Raw genomic sequence first — 23,624 nt, forward strand, 5'->3', positions numbered from 1 at the left:
TGGAATATTGATGCTCGGTATGGGATCCTTACCAGTTAGGATTGACGGAGGACATCGAAAAAGTGCAAAGAAGGGCAGCTCGTTTCGTGTTATCGCGCAATAGGTGTGTGAGTGTCACTGATATGATGCGCGAGTTGAGGTGGCAGTCACTGAAACAAAGGAGGTTTTCTTTGCGGCGGGATCTGTTTACGAAATTTCAATCACCAACTTTCTCTTCCGAATGCGAAAATATTTTGTTGACAACCACCTACGTAGGGAGAAATGATCATAATAAAATAAGAGAAACCAGAGATCGAACGGAAAGATTTAGGTGTTCCTTTTCCCACGCGCCATTCGAGAGTGGAATAGTAGGGAAGTATTATGAAAATAGTTCGATGAACCCTCTGCCAGGCACTTAAGTGTGAATTGCAGAGTAAACATGTAGATGTAGATGTAGGTCACAGCAAAGTATGAATACCAATTCCAAATAAGTACCTTTTCTAGTAATTAGGAATTAAAAGTAACTTCATGAAACCTTAAAATTACAAACAGCTCAGTGCTCTGAGCGGGTGTATATTACAAACAGAAATTCAGTAAGGCTTAAATACTCGAAGGATTAGCAAATGTGTCTCTAACTTACAGGCCGTCTCGCTCCCACCAGCACACAAAGGCAAAATCACACGCCCAGAACATCAACCGGCACAACAATACGATAACGCAGCCCTCAGTCCTAGCGGAGCTCCATAGGCAACACTAAAACACAGTAGTACAACATTAGGCGAGTCAGAATATGGTATTGACATTCAGTATCGCAAGGAGCTGTTCTTTATATAAAGCAAAAGTCCTTTTAGAAGTCACTCGAGCTGTTCACGTACAAGCCTTAATAACCAGTAACACACAAAATATATATTTATAATTATATCGGGGTTCAAACCCCTCATAACAATACGAAGGTCATTTTTTTCTCACACAACCACCAAGTCACCATTCAGGCAGAAGGGACCATAAAGCATGGAGTAAAAGAACATCAACGTATAATACTCCAATTTCCATAAGGAAGAAATCTACAAGTCTGTTCAAACCATCCGGAAAGGCGGGAAGAAGCTAGGCAGTTGCAGGTACGGCAAAGCTTGCGACAAATCCCCGGCAGCAAGATGAAGACAGTACCCATTCCAACAGCGAAACACGGCTGCAGTCGCCGCACTGAACGGCAAAGCACTTGGTTTCCCGATCTGCCTTGTGAAAACTTGACTCACTCCACCGACTGCCGACAACCATTCTCTCCGCGACCCAGCACACCTCGCTTCGGCCGAGTGCCACCTAGCTTCCTCGTTCGATAGCTGAGCAAAGATCACCCTTTACGCGGAATGAAACTGTCGTAATTGAAGGAGATTCCAATGCAGACTCATCGACACACGCAGAAGTGATTCGGCAGTGTGTTGGCACCCTTGCTGTTTATGTTATATATTTATAGCACGGTATACAGTATTAATAGTTCAAAAAATGGTTCAAATGACTCTGAGCACTATGCGACTTAACTTCTGAGGTCATCAGTCGCCTAGAACGTAGAATTCTAACGAACCTAAGGACATCACACACATCCATGCCTGAGGTAGGATTCGAACCTGCGACCGTAGCGGTCGCTCGGTTCCAGACTGTAGCGCCTAGAACCGCACGGCCACTCCGGCCGGCTACTAATAGTTACCTCAGATTTTCGCAAATGATACAGTAATCTAAACTAAGAAGAAATGCAGATGATAAACGTGTATTCATATTATACTAGTACTGACATGTGATTACATTTTCACGCTATTTGGGTGCATAGATCCTGAGAAATCAGTACCCAGAACTACCACCTCTGGCCGTAATAACGGCCTTGATACGCCTGGGCATTGAGCCAAACAGAGCTTGGATGGAGTGTACAGGTACAGCTGCCCATGCAGCTTCAACACGATACAACAGTTCATCAATAGTAGTTACTGGCGTATTGTGACGAGTCAGTTGCTCGGCCACCATTGACCAGACGTTTTCAATTGGTGAGAGATCTGGAGAATGTGCTGGCCAGGGCCGCATTAGAGCATTTTCTGTATCCAGAAAGGCCCGCACAGGACCTGCAACATGAGGTCGTGCATTATCCTGCTGAACTGTAGGGTTTCGCAGGGATCGAATGAAGGGTAGAGCCACGGGTCGTAACACATCTGAAATGTAACGTCCACTGTTCAAAGTGCCGTCAATACGAACAAGAGGAGACCGAGACGTGAAACCAATGGCACCCCATACCATCACGCCGGGTGATAAGCCAGTATGGCGATAACGAATACACGCTTCCAATGTGCGTTCACCGCGATGTCGCCATACAAGGATGCGACCATCATGATGCAGTAAACAGAACCTGGATTCATCCGAAAAATTACGTTTTGCCATTCGTGCACCCAGGTTCGTCGTTGAGCTTACCATCGCAGGCGCTCTTGTCTGTGATGCAGCGTCAAGGGTAACCGCAGCCATGGTCTTCGAGCTGATAGTCCATGCTGCTGCAAACGTCGTCGAACTGTTCGTGCAGATGGTTGTTGTCTTGCAAACGTCCCCATCTGTTGACTCAGGGATCGAGACGTGGCTGCACGATCCGTTACAGCCATGAGGATAAGATGCCTGTCATCTCGACTGCTAGCGATACGAGGCCGTTGGGATCCAGCACGGCGTTCCGTATTACCCTCCTGAACCCACCGATTCCATATTCTGCTATCAGTCATTGAATCTCGACCAACGCGAGCAGCAACGTCGCGATACGATAAACCGCTATCGCGATAGGCTACAATCCGACCTTTATCAAAGTCGGAAACGTGATGGTAAGCATTTCTCCTCCTTACACGAGCCATCACAACAACGTTTCACCAGGCAACGCCTTTCAACTGCTGTTTCTGTATGAGGAATCGGTTGGAAACTTTCCTCGTGTCAGCACGTTGTAGGTGTCGCCACCGGCGCCAACTTTATGTGAATGCTCTGAAAAGCTAATCATTTGCATATCAAAGCATCTTCTTCCTGTCGGTTAAATTTCGCGTCTGTAGCACGTCATCTTTGTGGTGTAGCAATTTTAATGGCCAGTAGTGTATAATGAAGTACTGCAGAAAAATTCTGAACAAATATTGAGACAGATCTTGATAAAATTTCAAAGTGGTTCAAGGATTGGAAACTTGCTTTAAATCTTAATAAGTGTAAAATTGTACACGTCACAAAACACGAAAACTACTATGTAACCTATGACTTCAGTATCAGTGAGTCACATTTGGAGTCGGTGAGCTGATGCAAATATCTTAGTGAAATACTTTTTGGGGATATGAATGCGATGATCACATAGGCTCAGTTCTAGGTAAAGCCAGTGGCGGACTTAGGCTTATTGGTAGAATACTGGGCAAAAGCGATCAATTTCGAAAACAGATAGCTTACAAATCACTCGTGAGATCAAAAATACGTGTATTTTATTTGCTAAGGTAAAATTAATGTCTTTGAGAGACTACTCCAAATATTTTAACAGAGATACAGTGAGCGTAGACGAAATTAGCCTCCAAGATGTTATACCGATCTAGTTGCCAGAGTGGTTAGTTCACCGAACTTGCATTCGGAAGAACAACGGTTCCAATCCGTGACCGGCCTTCCAGATGTAGATTTTCCGTGATTTCCCTTAATCGTTCCGGTCAAATGCTGGGATGCTTCCTTTCAAAGGGCCCGGCAGATTTCATTCCCCAGAGCATGTTCTCTGACTCTAATAACTTGCTGTCGAGGGGCTTTAAATTCTAATCATCTTTCTTTATAAGATTTCCGAGCGTTGAAGACGTTTTTGTGGTGTCACCGCCCACATAGTATTTTCCAGCCCTAAGACGACGAGGTTGCAACGAACTAGCAGGGTCTGCTAAACCGATGGGCTGGATACTACATATCCCTGTAAACAGATAGATTACCATGCGTGTCTCTAAGCGGGTAATGATATTTTAAAAGCGAATCGCTCGGCCTCCCCCAGTCAATGCAGACCAGATGACTGGATTACAAACAACACACAGTGCATACGCACGTCACAGAGTGTCATTGCCGTTCCAACTCTCAGGGACACAACCAACACAAAAGGACGCAACGTGTTGCTCGCAAGCGTCAGCAAACATTTTGTCACTAACGGAATTTGTTCATCATGACGTGATCTGTCACCTCTAGACGTTTGATGTAAAGACTTTGAAACACCACGTATATTGAAATAAGCTAGATAACAGACGTTACTTTTATTTCCTTGTATTTACTGCTTTGTATTTATTGTATTATTTATTAGTATCGGGCACACACTCACCATCAGGGGCGCCTGCATTACAGAAGATATAATATCTTTATCTCTAGTGTACACTGTTTCTTATTGCTCAATGTCACGACTACTTCCTCATACAATGTCGTTTATCTGCTGGTTTCTCAGAATATGCCAAAGACATCCGACAATGACAGTCATATAATGATCTAATTATATGACAGTTTTAATCAGCGTATTAATTTAGTGTATGACGTACTTGCCAGTGATAACCTTAACATCCAAAGATATTGATAGAGTTGTTTATTTAATAGATTATACCATTTTATTTTTAAACGTAGGAACAGAGTATTCATACAAAAATACACTTGCTAGGTGGTAGCTTAAATCGGCCGCGGTCCATTTAGTACATGTCGGACCCGCGTGTCGCCACTGTGTGATCGCAGACCGAGCGCCACCACAAGGCAGGTCTCGAGATACGGAATAGCACTCGCCCCAGTTGTACGGACGACATTGCTATCGACTACACTGACGAAGCCTTTCTCTCATTTGCCGAGAGACAGTTAGAATAGCCTTCAGCTAAGTCAATGGCTACGACCTAGCAAGGCGCCATTAGCCTTACATAGTTTGATAGTTATCGTATGAAATGTCTCATCAAGAACGATGTATACAACAAGGATGATTAAAAGATAAGTATTATAGCAGCTACGTACTTTTCTTGCTACCATTCATTACGTATCTTGTTTCAGACCTCTCACTAGCCTAAGTGAGATTACGCGTGCCTTTCGGCTACTTCAGTGTGGCGTAGCTGTCTTGTTACGCCACTACAGTTTTGATAGTGATACCTTACCTGGATATCAAGAGATTGACTGCATTACAGTTTAGAGTAAACAGAAAATATGTGGATCATAATTATTATTACTTAGATTCTTTCCCTCTTAAGCATACTGCCTTTTCAGCCACTTTTGTGCCAGATGCGTTTCACTTCTGTTACGGAAGAGCCCTAGGTGGTGATAGCCTAAACTTCATGAATACATGTCAATGTTCAAATGTGTGTGAAATCTTATGGGACTTAACTGCTAAGGTCATCAGTTCCTAAGCTTACACACTACTTAACCTAAATTATCCTAAGGACAGACACACACTCCCATACCTGAGGGAGGACTCGAACCTCCGCCGAGACCAGCCGACATGTCAATGTTTTTAACTTTCGATTACTCACCACTTACAAATAGATTTTTTGAAGAATAACATAAGTTTACCAGTTACTTACGGTGTCTATTACTACTTCTGACTTGTTGTCATGAGCCAAACTATTATGGCCGTTTGCTTACTATACATTGATTCACTTTAGCATCAGCTGTTCCCCGTTGCATTGATTATACAAGATTTTGGTATGTTTTCGGAGGTGTGGAGCATCAGATATCTTAGTAATGGTTAAGCATTTCCCGTACATTGCAGGCCTGTGGTTTTCGGACGTAGAGCTGGCGCCGGCCAGCGCCCAAGATCAGTTCCTTCGGGTTCAGAACACTACCATGTTCATGTTTTTTTTTTCAAATTAATCTGGCACAGTTCAGAAAGAACGGGATGGTGCATTGTCCTGTCAACGTTAAAGGCTACTTACGGGGTGTTGTAAGTGAAAATGTGCACGGACATGATTAAGTAGTGAGGTCCTTTATCATTCATCAATGAGAGAAATATCAAACGCTTCTAGGACCAAATTTCTCACGAAAACACTGCAAAATCTCCGCCTGGAGTAAATGTTGACCAGAGGGTACCTCATAGGGAGGAGGTAGCCTCTGATAGATGACTGCTTATCGACTGTTTCTGTCCAGTAATGATTTCTCAAGTGATTTACTTCACTGTGGTCCATCTGCCCGCTGTCGTAATCCTCAACATTCGTCGGACCACTTCTGTCAACATCGCTGACGACCTCCCCTCGCCCCAAAAACCAGGCGAGATATAGTGTGCCACTCCCCGCCCACCAATCCTCTACCCGGTAGTCGCGTAAAAAAGAACGTAAAAATGAGTTTCCTAAATTTGTTTTAAGCATTGATTAAAACACTTTAATAAAACGATGTTTTATCTACACAGAACGTTAAACTGGATTTTTAACACGTGATTAAAAACACTTTATTCTAAACGTGCCAACCCTGAGTAGGATTCAGACGGACAGACAGACAGAGAGACGGCTAAAAAGGCTTCACCAAAACGTATGAAGCATTTTTATCTCGAAAAAAATGACCGTTATTTGTATGTCATATACATTAAACGTAAATCAACCCTTTCTTGCTTTACAGATGAAAGACAACACTGTCTGCACCTTTCTTTGAGCCTTGGTTCATATTATCACTAAGAAATTCTTGTCGGTAACTTCAGCTTAGCTTCCTTTCACAAACTATTAACTTCTTGCTCACACGTGTGCTTCCACTTGTCTGCTTGCCGCTTAACATACGCAATGTAAAAGTTTTGATCCAAATTCTTGCTGAACACACTAACATCTGCTTTATATGTGTTGAAGTGATTTAGATAGACGGCACTTGATACAAATCGGGGAATTCCGGATATGTACAAGTTCAGATCAGCGAGCAAATAAAGGCAGGTGGACACTTTCATATTGTCTATGCTCGGGATTAACTCTGGACGACCCCTAACGTAGTACTGTCCTCGACAGTTCACTACGGCAGCGGCACGTGCGTCCCCCACATGGCCGTAGTCACAGCGCGTCCTTTGAACTGTGGCACCTAAAACACTCTGTGTACGTGGTTAATAAATGGCTATGCCATGCGTGTAGTGCCCACAGTCTCTGCCTGTGGTTAAATGTTTTTGCATGGAACATCTTTGGGTGATAGATCGTGTCTTGGGGAACAACTTCTGCTTCAGATAAATTATTCTCTGACGCTTCCCGGCGACAGCAAGCTTCCCACATAGTATTTTCCAGCCCTAAGACGACGAGGTTGCAACGAACTAGCAGGGTCTGCTAAACCGATGGGCTGGATACTACATATCCCTGTAAACAGATAGATTACCATGCGTGTCTCTAAGCGGGTAATGATATTTTAAAAGCGAATCGCTCGGCCTCCCCCAGTCAATGCAGACCAGATGACTGGATTACAAACAACACACAGTGCATACGCACGTCACAGAGTGTCATTGCCGTTCCAACTCTCAGGGACACAACCAACACAAAAGGACGCAACGTGTTGCTCGCAAGCGTCAGCAAACATTTTGTCACTAACGGAATTTGTTCATCATGACGTGATCTGTCACCTCTAGACGTTTGATGTAAAGACTTTGAAACACCACGTATATTGAAATAAGCTAGATAACAGACGTTACTTTTATTTCCTTGTATTTACTGATTTGTATTTATTGTATTATTTATTAGTATCTGGCACACACTCACCATCAGGGGCGCCTGCATTACAGAAGATATAATATCTTTCTCTCTAGTGTACACTGTTTCTTATTGCTCAATGTCACGACTACTTCCTCATATAATGTCGTTTATCTGCTGGTTTCTCAGAATATACCAAAGACATCCGACAATTACAGTCATATAATGATCTAATTATATGACAGTTTTAATCAGCGTATTAATTTAGTGTATGACGTACTTGCCAGTGATAACCTTAACATCCAAAGATATTGATAGAGTTGTTTATTTAATATATTACACTATTTTATTTTTAAACGTAGGAACAGAGTATTCATACAAAAATACACTGCACAATAGAATTAAAGTATAACTTTTTCGAAACCCCCCATAGCTGCCTCCAATTGTGATGTGTAAGTTTGAAATTTGGCTCAAAGGTGCCTACAACCTTCTCTTTTATTGGTGCAAAAGAGTGGCTCCCAGCGACATCACCCCCGGGCTCGGCGACGATTTAAACAGCGAGGTGTCGACCCTTCTAGGAAAAGGCCACGGCTCGTAAGTTCCCGTGGGCTGTAAAGTGGATGATGATGTCACATTGGCACCAAATTTCACCAGAACTCTGCTCAACGCAACCGTGGACGTGACACGTGATGACAAGGTCACCACAGCTCCTCTTACCCACATCTCACACCTTCTGTGATGCCTCTTTGATATCTCTAAGATGGGGAAGTGGCAACAAAACGACAATTCACGTTGTGTGTGGACCGTAAGAGTCTGATACATACCGTCTGACTTCCGGTAAAATATCATCCACATAATTCCAAAGACTTAAACAGCTTACAAGTGCGAGAATCAGCGCACAATCAGTATAACAGCTCATGCAACCAAGTTTCTGACAATAATAATACACAGAGGACTGGAAAAGAAAATTGAGGATGTGCTAGATGACGATCAGTTTGGCTTTAGAAAAGGTAAAGGCACTAGAGAGGCCATTCTAACGTTGCGGTTGATAATGGAAACAATATGGAAGAAATATCAAGACGCGTTAAGAGTAGTTGTCGACCTGGAAAAACCGTTCGACAATGTAAAATGGAGCAAGATGTTCGAAATTCTGAGAAAAATAGGGGTAAGTTGTAGGGAGAGACGGGTAACAAACAATATGTACAAGAGCCAAGAGGGAATAATGAGAGTGGACGACCAAGAACGATGTGCTCTGATTAAAACGGGTATAAGACACGGATGTATTCTTTCACCCCTACTGTTCAATCTGTACATCGAAGAAGCAGTGATGGAAAAAAAGAAAGATTTAGGAGTGGAATTAAAATTCAAGGTGGAGGGATTTCAATGATATGATTCGCTGATGAATTGCTATCCTGAGTGAAAGTGAAGAAGAATACGTGGTCTGCTGAATGGAATGAACATTCTAGTGAGTCCAGAATATGGACTGACAGAAAATCGAAGAAAGAGGAAAATAATGAGAAGTAACAGAAATGAGAACTGCGAGGAATTTAACATCATGAATGGAGTACACGAAGTTAAGGAATTTTGCTACCAATAACAGACGGAGTAAGGAGGACATCAAAAGCAGACTGGCAATGGTAGAAAGGGAATTTCTGGCCTAGAGAAGTGTGCTAGTATCAAACATAGGCCTTAATTTGAGGAAGAAATTGTGAGAAAGTACGTCTGCAGTGCAGCATTGTATGGTGGTGAAACGTGGACTGTGGTAAAACCGGAACAGGAGAGAATCGAAACATTTGAGATGTGGTGCTACAGCCGAATGTTGAAAATTAGGTGGAGTGATTAGGTAAGCTTACCATAATTTGACGAGAAACTAAGTTGATGAAATCTTACCGAGGTATCAACCGAGTCGTGGCGTTTTCTGTTCGTCATCTTTAGAGGCGCACTTCACATAGTTTATTCACTGCTCCGCTGATGCCCCGGAAGATGACGTGTAGAAAATTCGTCGAAACGTCACTACGGCACCACGTCTCGGCTGATTACTTGAGAAGTTTCGCATTTTGATCACTGATTGTCGTACTACCACTGGTTTGCAGAGCACATTTCCAACCATTATGTACTCTAGATACTGATATATAGGGTGAAAAGTATTTAAACCGGCAAACTCTGGGAGGTTGTAGGGGACATAAAAACAAATATTTTTCCCTAATGTCATTTTTTCCTATGAGGATTATTTAAACCGGTGGAAGCCGTACTGCGCTCTTCATTTGTAGGCAACTGCTGTCCACCAGTGTAGTAGTGCAATGTCTCTGCTTACTAATGGAGCGATACACCTGGAGTGAGTACACTGATATGGTTGGTGCGTACTACGTAGCGCACCACAACGGACGAGCTGCATAGCAGGTTTATCAACAACAACAAAATGGTTCAAATGGCTCTGAGCACTATGGGACTCAACTGCTGAGGTCATTAGTCCCCTAGAACTGAGAACTAGTTAAATCTAACTAACCTAAGGACATCACAAACATCCATGCCCGAGGCAGGATTCGAACCTGCGGCCGTAGCGGTCTTGCGGTTCCAGACTGCAGCGCCTTTAACCGCACGGCCACTTCGGCCGGCTATCAACAACAGTATCCTAATCACCGTATCCCGCATCACACGACCTTTCCTACTGTGTACCAACGTCTGCGTGAGACCGGGTCATTTAGCAAATTACCTGGACAGGGACGCCGTCGCACTGTAAGAACGCTGTAATTTGAGGAAGCTGTCTTGCAGCATGTGGAGCGGGATCCTTCCATCAGCACTCGTGCAATTGCTCGTAACATGGGGCCTAATCAGACGAATATAAGAACAGTCCTTCGAGAGCAATTGTTACGTCCATTTCACTTACAGCGTGTCCACAACCTGGAACGAGTTGATTATCCATCCACCCAGAGCACAGATTTCGCAGAGGTACCTGGAACAGTGTGAAATACATCCTACATTTCCATCCTCTGTGTTGCTTACTGATGAAGCAACGTTCGGACGTGATGGAGTCTTCAACAAGCACAATTCGCATGTTTGCAGTGAGGATAACCCCCATGCCACAGCTACTACGCGCTCATCAAGTGCGGTTCTTCGTTCATGTGTGGGTCGGTGTTGTTGGGGACTGTTTAATTGGGCAGTATCTGCTACTTAGGCTCAAAATGGTTCAAATGGTTCTGAGCAAAAAATGGTTCAAATGGCTCTGAGCACTATTTGACTTAACAGCTGTGGTCATCAGTCCCCTAGAACTTAGAACTACTTAAACCTAACTAACCTAAGGACATCACACAATACCCAGTCGTCACGTGCTACTTAGGCCATTAAATGGCAGGCACTATTACAATTTTCTCGCCAGAGCATTGCCAGAATTGCTGGAAGACGTCTCGCTCCCTACAAGACAACGCATGTGGTTCCAACACGACGGGCGCCGACACATTTCAGTCGTCGTCTGCGTCGACTGCTGGACCGACGGTTCCCAGAAACGTGGATTGGCAGAGGTTGGTCGTGTACCATGGCCTGCTCGATCCCCAGATATGTCCCCTCTGGATTTTTTTGTGTGGGGAGATATACGCTCCTCTGCCTCGTGATGACTGGGTGTTGTGTGATGTCCTTAGGTTAGTTAGGTTAAAGTAGTTCTAAGTTCTAGGGGACTGATGACCATAGATGTTAAGTCCCATAGTGCTCGGAGCCATTTGAACCATTTTTTTGAGAGATACGCAACCTTGTTTACGCAACTCCTGTTGCATCAGAAGAAGATCTGGTTGCTCGGATAGTAGCAGTAGCAGGAACAATTCAGGATACTCCTGGGGTTTTTGCCCGTGTCAGACAGAACATGATCCGACGGTGTAACCTTTGTTCACGTGTCAATGGAGGCATTTTTGAAAATCTACTGTGATTGAAATTGGGTCGTGTTAATGTGATGTCTCTCGGTCATAAAAAATTGGAAAAGTGTTTGTTGGTTTAGTTAATTTTCCGCCAGAGAAATCTTCCTCTACCGGTTCAAATACTCCTCATGGGAAAAAATGACATTAGGGAAAAATATTTGTTTTAATGTCCCCTATAATCTCCCAGAGTTTGTCGGTTTAAATACTTTTCACCCTGTATGTATCTCGAGATATTCTTCTGAAAAGATTAAATTTGGACATACAGTACATTTAGGAAACCCGAAGAAAGGAATACATAAGGTAGCTACTGGGAACAGGAGTCTGCATTTTCGCGGCTACGGATCGCTTCGCGTCACTACTGTACGACCTGCCGGAGCGTGTGTCGGTCCACTTGTTGAACCCGGCGGTCCCCCGGGCGCTGCGCGGTGCTTCGGCGGCCGCGAGGTCAGGGCCGGTGATAGCGTCGGCTGTTATCGCCCGCAGCTGCAGCGTCAGCGGCCGCGTCCAGCGCCCCCGGCCGCGGCAGCGCCAGCGCCTCCGCCGGCCACGTCGGCGCGCCGGCAGTGCCTGGTGTGGGCGCCTGCAGCGAGTCTCGCGGCCGCCGTCGCCCGGAGAAGCAGCAGCAGCAGCCGCAGCCACAGCGCCGCCGCCGACTGCCCGCCGCGACAACCACCTGCCGCCGCCGCCGCCAGCGCGCACCACTGCCGCCGCAAGGACAAGTACTCGCCGCCCCCGCAGCCGCCGCCCTCCGCCTCTCCGCGACACTCCACAGCGCAGGTACCGGCGTCCTGCTGCTAACAAGTGTGTCGCCTACTAACGCTACGTTCTCGCTGGTGTGACGTTTCGGGAATTTCTTAATCTCCATCTTCAGGTGAAAATGAATTAATCATTCAAATTCTCACATCCCGGTACAAAGGAATGTCAAATGGTGTAAAGTTTAGACATATTTCTGCCTGTTTATCTTCAGCTAACTACTAATCCAACCATCAGTCCACAGCGTAGGTACCTCCCTTCATAATACCAACATGTGTGACAGTCAGTGAAGTAGTATTCTTCCTCTGAGAGGTTTCGGAGAATTTCTTCATCTTCAGGTGAAAATATTACCAGACTATTAAAGTAGTCAATTCACAGCGCAGGCGCCTTCCTTATTACCACCAACAAGTGCGCGCCGATTACCAACGAAATGTTCTTCGTGGTGTGACGTTCCGAAGAATTGCTTTACCTCGATCTTCATGATAACGATCCCAGACTACTAAAGTAATCACTACACAGTGCAAGTATCTTAATCGCTGCTAGAAACAAATGTGTTACTCACTAATGAAATTACATTCGTGGAGTGACGTTTCGACGAATTGATTTCTCTTAATGTAGAGGTGAATAACAACAATTTAATTTCGCATGATTCAATGGCCTGATGCAAGACTTTTACTTGGATGACACTTCGGCAACTTGTCTCTCCCTAACCCACCCCAATAGCTTACAGATTAACGTGTCGTTGGTCGTGCGGTAGCGTCCTCGCTTCCCACGCCCGGGTTCCCGGGTTCGATCCCCGGCGGGGTCAGGGATTTTCTCTGCCTCGTGATGACTGGGTGTTGTGTGAGGTCCTTAGGTTAGTTAGGTTTAAGTAGTTCTAAGTTCTAGGGGACTGATGACCATAGATGTTACGTCCCATAGTGCTCAGAGCCATTTGAACCATTTGAACGTGTCGTTCCTGATGAGTATTCACAACCCTCAGAGGTGAAGGGGACATTAAAGGCACATATATAATCCGTGGCCAAACTGGAATTCGATTCCGTGACCTTTCTGTTTCCAGACCCGGACTTTCCCATTTGCTCACCAATCCCGACGTTCAATTGGAAATAATCCAGAACTAAAAGTCACTACACAGCACCGATACGACCGTCCTTGCTACGAACAAATTTGACTATCACTAGTGAATTGTTCTTTCTTGTGTTACGTATTCATACCCTCAGTATCAGGTGACAACGATCCAGACTATCAAAGTAGTCACTGCACAGTGTAGTTATCTCGATACCTGTTAGAAGCAAAAGTGTCAATCACTAACGAAAACACATTCCTCGTGTAATGTTTCTACGAATTTCTTATCCTCTGTCTTCAAGTGAAAACAAGTTCGGACGGTTAGTAATTGACGGTAAGTCATTCAGTAAACAGAAGTGATTTCAAGCGTTCTCAAAGGTATTGTTACAGTTCCTCTGCCGCTCCTTATCTGTATAAACTATTTAGGAGACAACTTGAGCAGCCGTCTTAGGTTGTTTCCAGGTGATGCTGTCGTTTATCTTCTAGCAAAGTCATCAGAAGATCAAAACAAACGGCAAAACGATTTAGGAAAGATATCTGTGTGGTGCAGTTGGCCCTAAATAATATAAAGTGTGAGGTCATCCACATGAGTGCTAAAAGGAATCCGTTAAACTTCGGTTACATAATAAATCAGTCAAATGTAAAGGCCATAAATTCAACTAAATACCTAACAACTATAATTACGAACAACTTAAATCGGAAAGAACACACAGAAAATGTTGTGAGGAATGCAAACCAAACACTGTGTTTTATTGGCAAAATATTTAGAAATTGTAACATATCTACTGAAGAGACTACCCACACTACGCTTGTCCGCCCTCTTTTGGAGTACAGCTCTGCGCTGTGGGATCCTTACCAGATAGGATTGATGGAGTACATCGAGAAAGTTCTAGAAAGAGCAGAACGGTTTGTATTATCGAGGAATAGGAGAGAGAGTGTCACTGACATGACGCATGATTTGGGGTGGACATCATTAAAACTACGGCGTTTTTCGTTGCGACGGAATCTCCTCACGAAATTTCAATCACAAACTGCCTGCTCTGAATGCGAAATATTTTGTTGACGTCGACTTACATAGGGAGACACGATCATCATAATAAAATAAGGTAATTGAGAGCTTCCACGGAAAGAGATAGGTGTTCGTTTTTTCAGGGTACTGTTCGAGATTGGAATAGTAGAGAATTATTGTTAAGGTGGTTCGATGTACTCTCTACTAGGCACTTAAGTGTGATTTGCAGAGAATCCGTGTGGATGTAGAATTATTGAAAGCTATCTAAAATGTAGGTAACAAATCTGTCAAGCACTAACTAAATGTCCTTCATCGAGTGATATTTCGGTGAGTTTATTTCCCTCCATATTCACGTGAACAGCAATAATATATTTGAGTGTGGGTAGACGGTCCGCTGCAAGTATTTTAATTAGACACCACTTCAGTGTCTTATTTGTCTCTAACATACTAAAACAATCCTACTGAAGAAATAAGACTTACAGTTTAACCTGGAATCCGAACCACGAATCGTCTCTGGTGAATCTTCACGTCATTGAGCGATAAATGCTAGATTAAAGCAGACAAATGTTTCCTAGTCCCGCTGGGATTCGATCCCGCGACCGTCCTGTTTCCAGGCACGCGGTTTACCACTAGACCACCAGGTCCAACGTTCAGGTGGAAACGATCCCGAACTGTAAGTTACTGCACAGCGCAAATACATGCATACTTGCTGCTAACAACTATGTGTGATGTTTCGGACAATTTCTTACTCTTCAGGTGAATACGATTCCAGACCATTCAAATACTCATTTCACATTCCGTGTACATCACATCTTGCTCAAACAAATGTGTCAGTTTGTATAGAAATGGTCTCTCACTGTCAAGTTCCGACGAATTTCGTACACTACATCTCTAGATGAAAACAACTGCAGACCATTACATTAGTCACTTCACAGCTGTGGTATCTTCCTGGTGTGATGATTCGTAGCATTTCGTTCCCTCAATCCTCAGGTTAAAACAACCCCAAAATATCCGTATTAAAGTTTTCATACTGAATAACTTTCATAGTATACAGTGTGTTCCAAAACTTTAAAAACGTAAGTCGTACTATTTAGCGTCCCACGAGTGCTGGGACCACGTGAGACGCAGCACAAACTCGAATCATTGAAAGCTATGGAAGGAAATTGGCCATGGCTTTTCAGTGCAAATATTGCGGCATTGGCCTGAAGTGCTGTAGGGAAAGCACAAGGAACTTCAATCTGTATGGCCGGCCAGGACACTGAACTACCGCCCTACCACAGAGCTACCTTCCTCAGTCCTAATATGTAGGGTCAATACTAAGCATAGTGGAAGATCATAAACTCGAGATTTTGTGATCAGGAATTAATAGTCGGAAAGACTATTTCTTACATGCTTTGTTTATGACAAAACTGTTACTGCTTATCCATCACACGCCAACGATCCTATTGAACACCATAAATCCATAATATTACAGGTTACTCTATATCCATCCATAATATTACAGGTTACTCCATGGCCATAAGATACAAGATACTTATGGTGACAGCAAGATGGTACAGTAGGTCCAAACAGGTAACTCGTCATAAGGTCACATGACGTTCACTGGCTGATAACTCGAATACTGATGACACCATTAGACATTCCAACTTATCTTCTTTTGTCGAAAATGAAGCTGAACCGTAAGTTTGCAAAATACTGTTTACTTACGTCTTGTATGTGACTATAACAACATTTTCGCCTTAATAAAACGCTTCATCTCCCGCAAAAAGTAACGCTGGTTTCCGAACGTTCTCATGATTAGATTCACGTATTGCCCAGGAAAACGTGCTTTTTCTGCAGATTCCACTGACGTAATCTCTGCACCTTAACAGTTTCTACGAGTTTCCTACACGTCAGCTTCTATTGAAATGACGTCGGTTCGCAAAACTAGAGTAGATGGGTATTTCACTTGTTATGTGCGAATGAGATTTGTCTGGATATTTCAAACCGAATTTTTCTCAGGTATTAGGTTTGTACTTGCGTAACGTCACAACGAGAATACGAGATCTGAGAATGTGCAATTGGTATTCGCTGAAACTTCGCATTTGCATGAAACTATTACTCAGTCGAGAATCCAAGACGACTTCCTCCATCTTCTTTCGCATGTAAGAAACGACATACATTTTCTTGTCAGTTCTGGACGTTATTGTACTTTGCTGCGATCGTGATACGGAAACTTGTGGTCTGGATATATTCTCCTTTGACCTATATTTCAAGCCATTACATGCTGATCATCAGGTATTGGTATTTACAGTAACATATCGTCAGTCACGTGCATATCATAGTGTAAGCTACATTTGTAGCAGTCTGGTGGAATTCAGCAGGTTTGTCGACTGGAAAAGCTATGTGGAGTCTATAAAACACAAGCCAAGATTATTCGAAGGCTCTCATAAATCGTATCATGAAGCCTATTAAAGTTGGCACTACCTGCTGGTATCAAGGACATTTTAGCAGTTCTAGCGAAGACGTAAGCCTGATTAAGGAAATAATTTTCGTGCACGTACTACCAGCTGATGATTAGGCGACAGTGGCTTACACAGACCAGGACAGTAAGTCGTAACTGTTCACCGTTTACGTTCAAATCTTTCTGCACATACAGTAGCTCGTCTAAATTAGCTGCATAGCTCTCTTCAGCTTCGAAAACCATATAGAGTACTGTACCGACAGCGACTAAAGTCCGTACAATTGTAGTAGAGTGTTGTTGTGGTCGTCAGTCCAAAGACTGGTTTGATGCAGCTCTCCATGCTACTCTATCCTGTGCAAGCTTCTTCATCTCCCAGTACTTACTGCAACCTACATCCTTCTGAATCTCTTGGTCTTCCTCTACGATTCTTATCCCCCACGCTTCCCTCCAGTACTAAATTGGTGATCCCTTGATTCCACAGAATGTGTCTTACCGACTGATCTCTTCTCTTTGGTTCTATCACAAATTTCTCTTCTACCCAGTTCTGTTCAGTACTTCCTCGTTAGTAGTAGGAGGTATCTAACTGTACTTCCGACGGTCTTCGTGAAAGCCGGAACGCGGCCCGATATCGGTGATGGTGTCACGAAAATGCAGGAATAGTTGCAAGAAACGCATTGTTGGACTGTTAATGTTCACGTCATGTAGGGTATGCAGGTAGTTCGATTACAAGTTTACAGTCCCATTTTCCGGCAGAGGTCTGAAATAGTACCACTTCATCGATTCTGAATTTCACAATGCAGGTGTTTCTCGACAGCCGTGTGTGGGTGTTTGAAAATCTCCACACAACGATTTTAAGGCGACAACAACAGCACAGATTTTGCAACAAATGTTTGTGCTGGCGTTGAACACGAGTATCTCTTTCGACCTCATGTTCTGCTCAATATACCAAGTGCAAAATAAAAAAAGTCTCGCTTGTGGATTACGAAAGACTGTGTTTCAAAAATTGCGAAGTCTGTATATGCTCAAACCTTTGGGTTAGGCAACACCTCAGTGACATTTCCCACAATATTTGGATTGGAGTGGATAGGCCAGTGTTTTAACACCTCGAACTCCGAGACAATGGCTAAAGATTTCTTCTGCGTATGTACGTTCCCGAATGTGTGTTTGTATGGGCATGAGAGTTTGAGGATGGGAATGGGGGAGGAATAGGTGTCGTCTGATCTACGAAGTACCCCCAAATCAAACAATCTGGAGAAACTCAAGATTCTTTTGAGTACGATAATTTACACGCAGATGTCTCGTCAATGTATAGAAACATAAGAGCGACATTTCTAAAAGAGCGCACGTTAGACATCAGGAAATTACTTAAGTGACTGTAGATTTGCAGGTTTTTTATCACATCTGTTAGCTCTGAAAAAGTTTCGAATCGAATATTATTGGCAATACACACACACAATTTCTGTTATTAGTGCACGAATCAGATATTAACAGGGTCTAATCACGTGATAATATCGGCTACTGAACCACAACGCAAAAAAATATGGAACTGTGCAACTGATTAAAAGCTTCTGCGTTAAACTAACAGCTGGGATTTTAATGTCACATATGGCATTTTATTACCAATGTATTAGAATATAAATTGGAACTGTCGCATAAATGGAATATCGGGAGAAAACATCGGATATATAAATTACTTGGATGAAAACATCAGGAGATCCTTTAAACTTTTCACGGATGACGATGTTACATAATTTACTGCGCATAAATAGACGGTAGCACTTACTAGAGTTTGATTACACAATTGGCCTCCAATTACTGGAAACAGAACTGTCAAATGTCTAGGGGTGTGTTTTCGGAGGCGTGTAAAATGGGAAGGATACTTAAAATTATGGTCAGGTATATTAGATACCGAACTGGGATTCACTGGGAGAATTCTACCGAAATGTAAATTACTTACGAAGAAAGTATCTTACATAAACTTCGTTCGACCTATTCTTCACTATTGTTCGTCATTCTGGACTTCCTGACAGGTAGGATTAATAGAGGAAATAGATATTCAAAGAAGAGCAGCACATTTCACAAGTAGTTCGTTCACAAATCTCAGAAGCGTTACGGAGTTATTCATCCAATTACTTTTGGTTTAACGATTAGTACAGAAGTGAAAGATGTTCATCCAGCTCCGACACAGGAGGTTGTAAGAGAGATGTGCATCACTGGATAGTTTACTGTCATAAGTCCTACTATGAAACAAGTACGTATTAATTTCTGACTATGAAATCCGAGTTCATGAGGAGGGCCTACCGGCAGTTAACCAGGACAGGAAATAAAACGTGGAGCCTAGTAGTACTTGAAATAATCGGCGCCACTCGCCGTAGCGTGGTTAGATGTAGATGTAGTGGGCAAAGTAAGGGATTCATTAACAAGATAAAGAATGCTGAACTTTGTCTGCCGTTGAAACATTATAAAATGCTGGTACAGTGTGTACTGGGAGCAAGAATGTTGGAGCGTTGTCTAGTTGGGCATACTGAGCTTACGTGAAGATGGCAAGCGCATATATTCATAAGTTTTTATTTATTACGTGAGAATGTAGCGAAAATACTAATAGGTGTCAGCTGTCAGACTTGCCTCAAAGACTCCCAATGCCTGTCTGAAATCTACTCGGAAATTCCTGGGCCGATTTCCAGGCCAAAAGCTACTAGTGAAATTCAGCTCCTTATATTTCGCTGCCGTAGAGACTGGAAAGGTAAAATTAGACCATCAAATGTCACCCAGTGGAAAATAAAACAGCCATTCTTCTAACTCTTCACATTTGTATCGGAGAGAAAATCTTAGTACTAAATAATCTCTGCTGTGTATTGTCCATCAGCTACATACAATGTGTATAACTGGAAATAGGAGAGTTGCGTCAATTCGAAACCTAGCAATGTTAGTGGGACAAAAGATAATTAACGGCTACAGGATTTTCCGAATGTAGTCTAGCAGTAGCCCGTTGAAAATTTGTGAAAATTTGACCTCTCCTTGTGCCTGTGCGAGTCACATAGTCGTTGCTACCACATTCTCAAACCATTTTGGTTCCTTGGGAAATAAGTTACTCCTTATTGGCGTGGCTCACATAACCGACTAATTACAAAACGAAAGTATTCTGAAGGCGATTGTCATCAGCTCTTGCGCATCTTCTAAAATGCACGACACGCAGCTCTTTAATTGTCTTTTATTATAACTGCCGGTTTCGTTTTACGAGATCATCACGATAAAGATAAAATAGAAATCACTTGTCATAGAATATATCAGTGTGGCAATCCATTTAATTACTTCCCCGTCCGCACCGCTAAACATCTGCAAAAATAGGTATTCTTCCACATAAAGTGGTGTTTCCCATCAAGGAAATACAGTCACAACTATAGTTATAATAAAAGACAACATCTGCGTATCATGAATTTAAAAAAAACGATTACAAAACCTTTCGCTAAAGCCTGATCATGGTTCTACGATTAAGGGATGTAAAAGTAAGAGCAGAAAGATGGAGACTCCGCAGGGGAGCACGTTACTGAGGTTTCACCGTCGGTCAAGGCAACAGCATTTTGGCTTTATTTCATGTCAGGTACAACATACTTTATAAAATCCGAGAAATAATTATTACTTTACTTTCACTGGCATTAATAATTTCTTTAAAACATCATTTTAAAACGTGTTACCGGTATTGGATTAGTCACTAGTAGTAGTAATACACATTAATAATTCCTTAACAACAGCTATTTTTTATCTCCTGTATTCCGGGATAGTTACTACCTTGCCCATCATTGTAAGTAGTAAATATGCTTTGCAGAAATTCAGAAATTGCCACGCTTAATTTAACACAACACCGAGCTGCGCGCTCACAAAGCTGTTAGTTTCTCATGGGGACTAATTTGCACAGCAATGAATACTTCAGCACATGGCCTGTACTACTCTATAGTCGAATGTGCCGACTCCATGTCGACTCGCTCAGCCGATGAAAAGAAGTTTGATACGAGGAGAAAGCTTGTTGTGTTGCCTTTCGTGGGGAAAGGTGAAAGGTCCTACCAATTGAGCATGACTTACAACCCACCCACACACCTTCAACTTCTCTCTCTCTCTCTCTCTCTCTCTCTCTCTCACTCGCTCTCCCTCCCTCCTCCCCGGATTCGAATCACCGTCCGGTGCACAATTATAGTCTATCGGGGTGTTTCAGGCTGACTCTACAGTAAAACTCTTGCACAATTATCACTGGCTGTCAGAAACTCACCTCCCCCCCCCCCCCCCTGTAAAACGTAGCCTTGCAACGGGAATTTGCTCCACCGGACATTAGAAGAAATGTCTATGCTGCTTTGCCTGAAAGACAATGAGCATTACTTGCTTGAATACACTTACTGACGGTCACTATTTCTATGAAGGAGGAGCTGTTTGGAAAACACACATGTGCTTGCGGACCTTAATCGATCTCTGGATAACAACTCAGACGCACATGAATGAGTGGCTAGAACCTGCTGAAGAAATTTCTTTAAGACTTCTGATGGCTGGGCTCCGTAAAAACCCATAAATGGAGTGGACGTTTACAATGATAATTTCATTAAAAGGGGTAATCAAGAAGATGTTGGCCATTGTGTGGATGCGGAAAAACGTAATCAGTGTCTCATATTGTAACCTTTCCTCAATTTCCGTCGCAGTGCGACTTGTTGAAACTACAGTTGGTGTCAGACAACTGTAGTAATACTGACAAAATATTAGAGCAAATGTAACTGTGCATTATGTTCATTCTGCTTCGACAATTGCGTAGGACCGCAAATTAATTATCGTGTATGAGACCATGCAGTGAATTATGAATCAAAGGGCGGATTTGCGGATTACCTATTGCCTTTGTGTAACTTATGACTGTCACACACAAAGACTACATTATGTTATAGGCAACTAATACTCTAAGTGCTATTGTTCTGAGGGGATTGTATCTTATTGATCCTCAGGTAACTGGTAACACATCCGTAGAGCTTTAAGAAGCCAAAAACGATTGACTGTCTTGTGCCTTTAAAAATATTTTTCAAAAAGCACTTCAGGATCTTACCAGAAATATAATGACAGAAAACAAATAACGTAAACAACAGACATAGCGGGGAATCGAACCTTGTTTCAGAGCATTTGAACGTCACGCGACATCAAGTCATCTCCTCGGTGCTTTTACAGACGTTCACAGTTCGCGTTTATTCTTTGCCCTGCCATTTAATTTCATTTTACATAGCAGTAGGCGTGACTGTTTTCTTTTTTAAACATATTAAATAAGGAGGTCATCATGCAGCATTATACATGGTTATGGAAACCGCCAATGTATGCATTTAGTAACTCATTTAAACTGAGTAGATGGTGGTCGAGGCTCATCTAATAGTCCAAACAGAAACTGATTAAGGAGTCACATAGGTATACAGAATTGGTAACACTAAAGAGAGCCTTGAGAATAGAATGTGATGTTCACACAGTTCAAAGAGTAGGCATTCAAACTCCTTTCACTATAAACGTTGACAGGAAAAAAATAGAAACACCAAAACGTAATTAAAGTACATAATGAAATTTTCGGAATACCTTCTATTTAAGTGATTAACATTGCAAGATCACAAGTAATATATGCACGAGATAAGCCGTTGCAAATGTGAAATGTTGGTACATTAATAACAAGTGTAACCGCCTGAATGTTCTATGCATTTTGTTGTACAGTTTTCCAGGATGGAGTTTCTTGCCTGCTGCACTTGGTCGGTCAATACAGGGACGGTTAATGCTGTTTGTGGATGACGTTGTTGTTTTCCCATATGAGTTCGAGTGGAGATAGATCTGGTGATTGAACAGGCCAAGGAAACATGTCGATATTACGTAGATCTTGTTGGGTTACATTAGCGGTATGTAGGCGAGCGTTATCCTGTAGGAAAACACCTCCTGGGATGCTGTTCATGAATGGCAGCACAACAGTTCGAATCACCAGATTAACGTAAAAATTTACGGTCCGCGTGGAATGACTACGAGAGTGTTCCTGCTGTCATACAAAAGCGCACCCAGACCGTAGCTCCAGGTGTAGGTCCAAAGTGCCCATCACGCGAACAGGTTAGTTGCAACTGGCCCCCTCCTCACCAACACACAGCCATCACTGGCAGCAAGGCAGAACCAGCATTCATTAGAAAACACAACAGACCTCCACCGTGACCTTCAGTTAGCTCTCGCTTGACACCACTGTAGTCCCAAATTGACGTGATTTGCAATGAGTGGAATGCACGCTCCTGTCTCGGAGCTGTCATTGAAGTAACCGATTGATAACACTTCCTTGTGTCACTGTCGTGCTAAAAGCTGATCAGATTACCGCTGCAGGTCCAGTACGATGCGCCAGAGCCATACGCCGAACACGATGGTCTTCCTTCTCGAAAGTGCTACGAGGCCATCCGGAGCCCGGTCTTCTTGCGACCGTACTTTCTCGTGATCATCGCTGCCAGCAACCATGTACAGTGGCTACATTCCTGACAAGTCTTTCTGCAGTATCGCAGAAGAAACATCCAGCCTCTCGGAGACCTATTACACGACCTCGTTCAAACTCAATAAGCTGTCGATTATGGCGTCGTTGTCGCCCTAAAGATATTCTTGACTAACATCTACGTACCACGTCCAATCTGAAAGACAACTACCGCCCACGACCGTTACAGCGTGTTTTTAAGGCCATCCTGATATGCATGCTCATAGTGACGCTACTTGCGATACTCGTGCGATTGGCTCGAAATTTGAACAGGCATAATCCTTCAGGTGTAGAAACACGCCTACCAGTTTAGCTTATATCGCACAACTCCTTGTTGGTGTTGTGG

At 43.1% G+C, this 23,624-nt stretch overlaps 1 protein-coding gene across 1 annotated transcript in view; it reads left to right on the forward strand.

Annotated features, from left to right (window-relative positions):
• LOC124593910 overlaps window positions 1–23,624 on the forward strand; it is a 121,472-nt gene that overhangs the window by 16,126 nt on the left and 81,722 nt on the right. The window contains exon 2 of the mRNA XM_047132261.1: window positions 11,990–12,283. Within this exon, the coding sequence (XP_046988217.1) occupies window positions 11,990–12,283 (294 nt within the window). The remainder of the gene's footprint in view (window positions 1–11,989; window positions 12,284–23,624) is intronic.

Source organism: Schistocerca americana, chromosome 2 (genome assembly GCF_021461395.2).
Source record: "Schistocerca americana isolate TAMUIC-IGC-003095 chromosome 2, iqSchAmer2.1, whole genome shotgun sequence".
Classification (NCBI taxonomy): domain Eukaryota; kingdom Metazoa; phylum Arthropoda; class Insecta; order Orthoptera; family Acrididae; genus Schistocerca; species Schistocerca americana.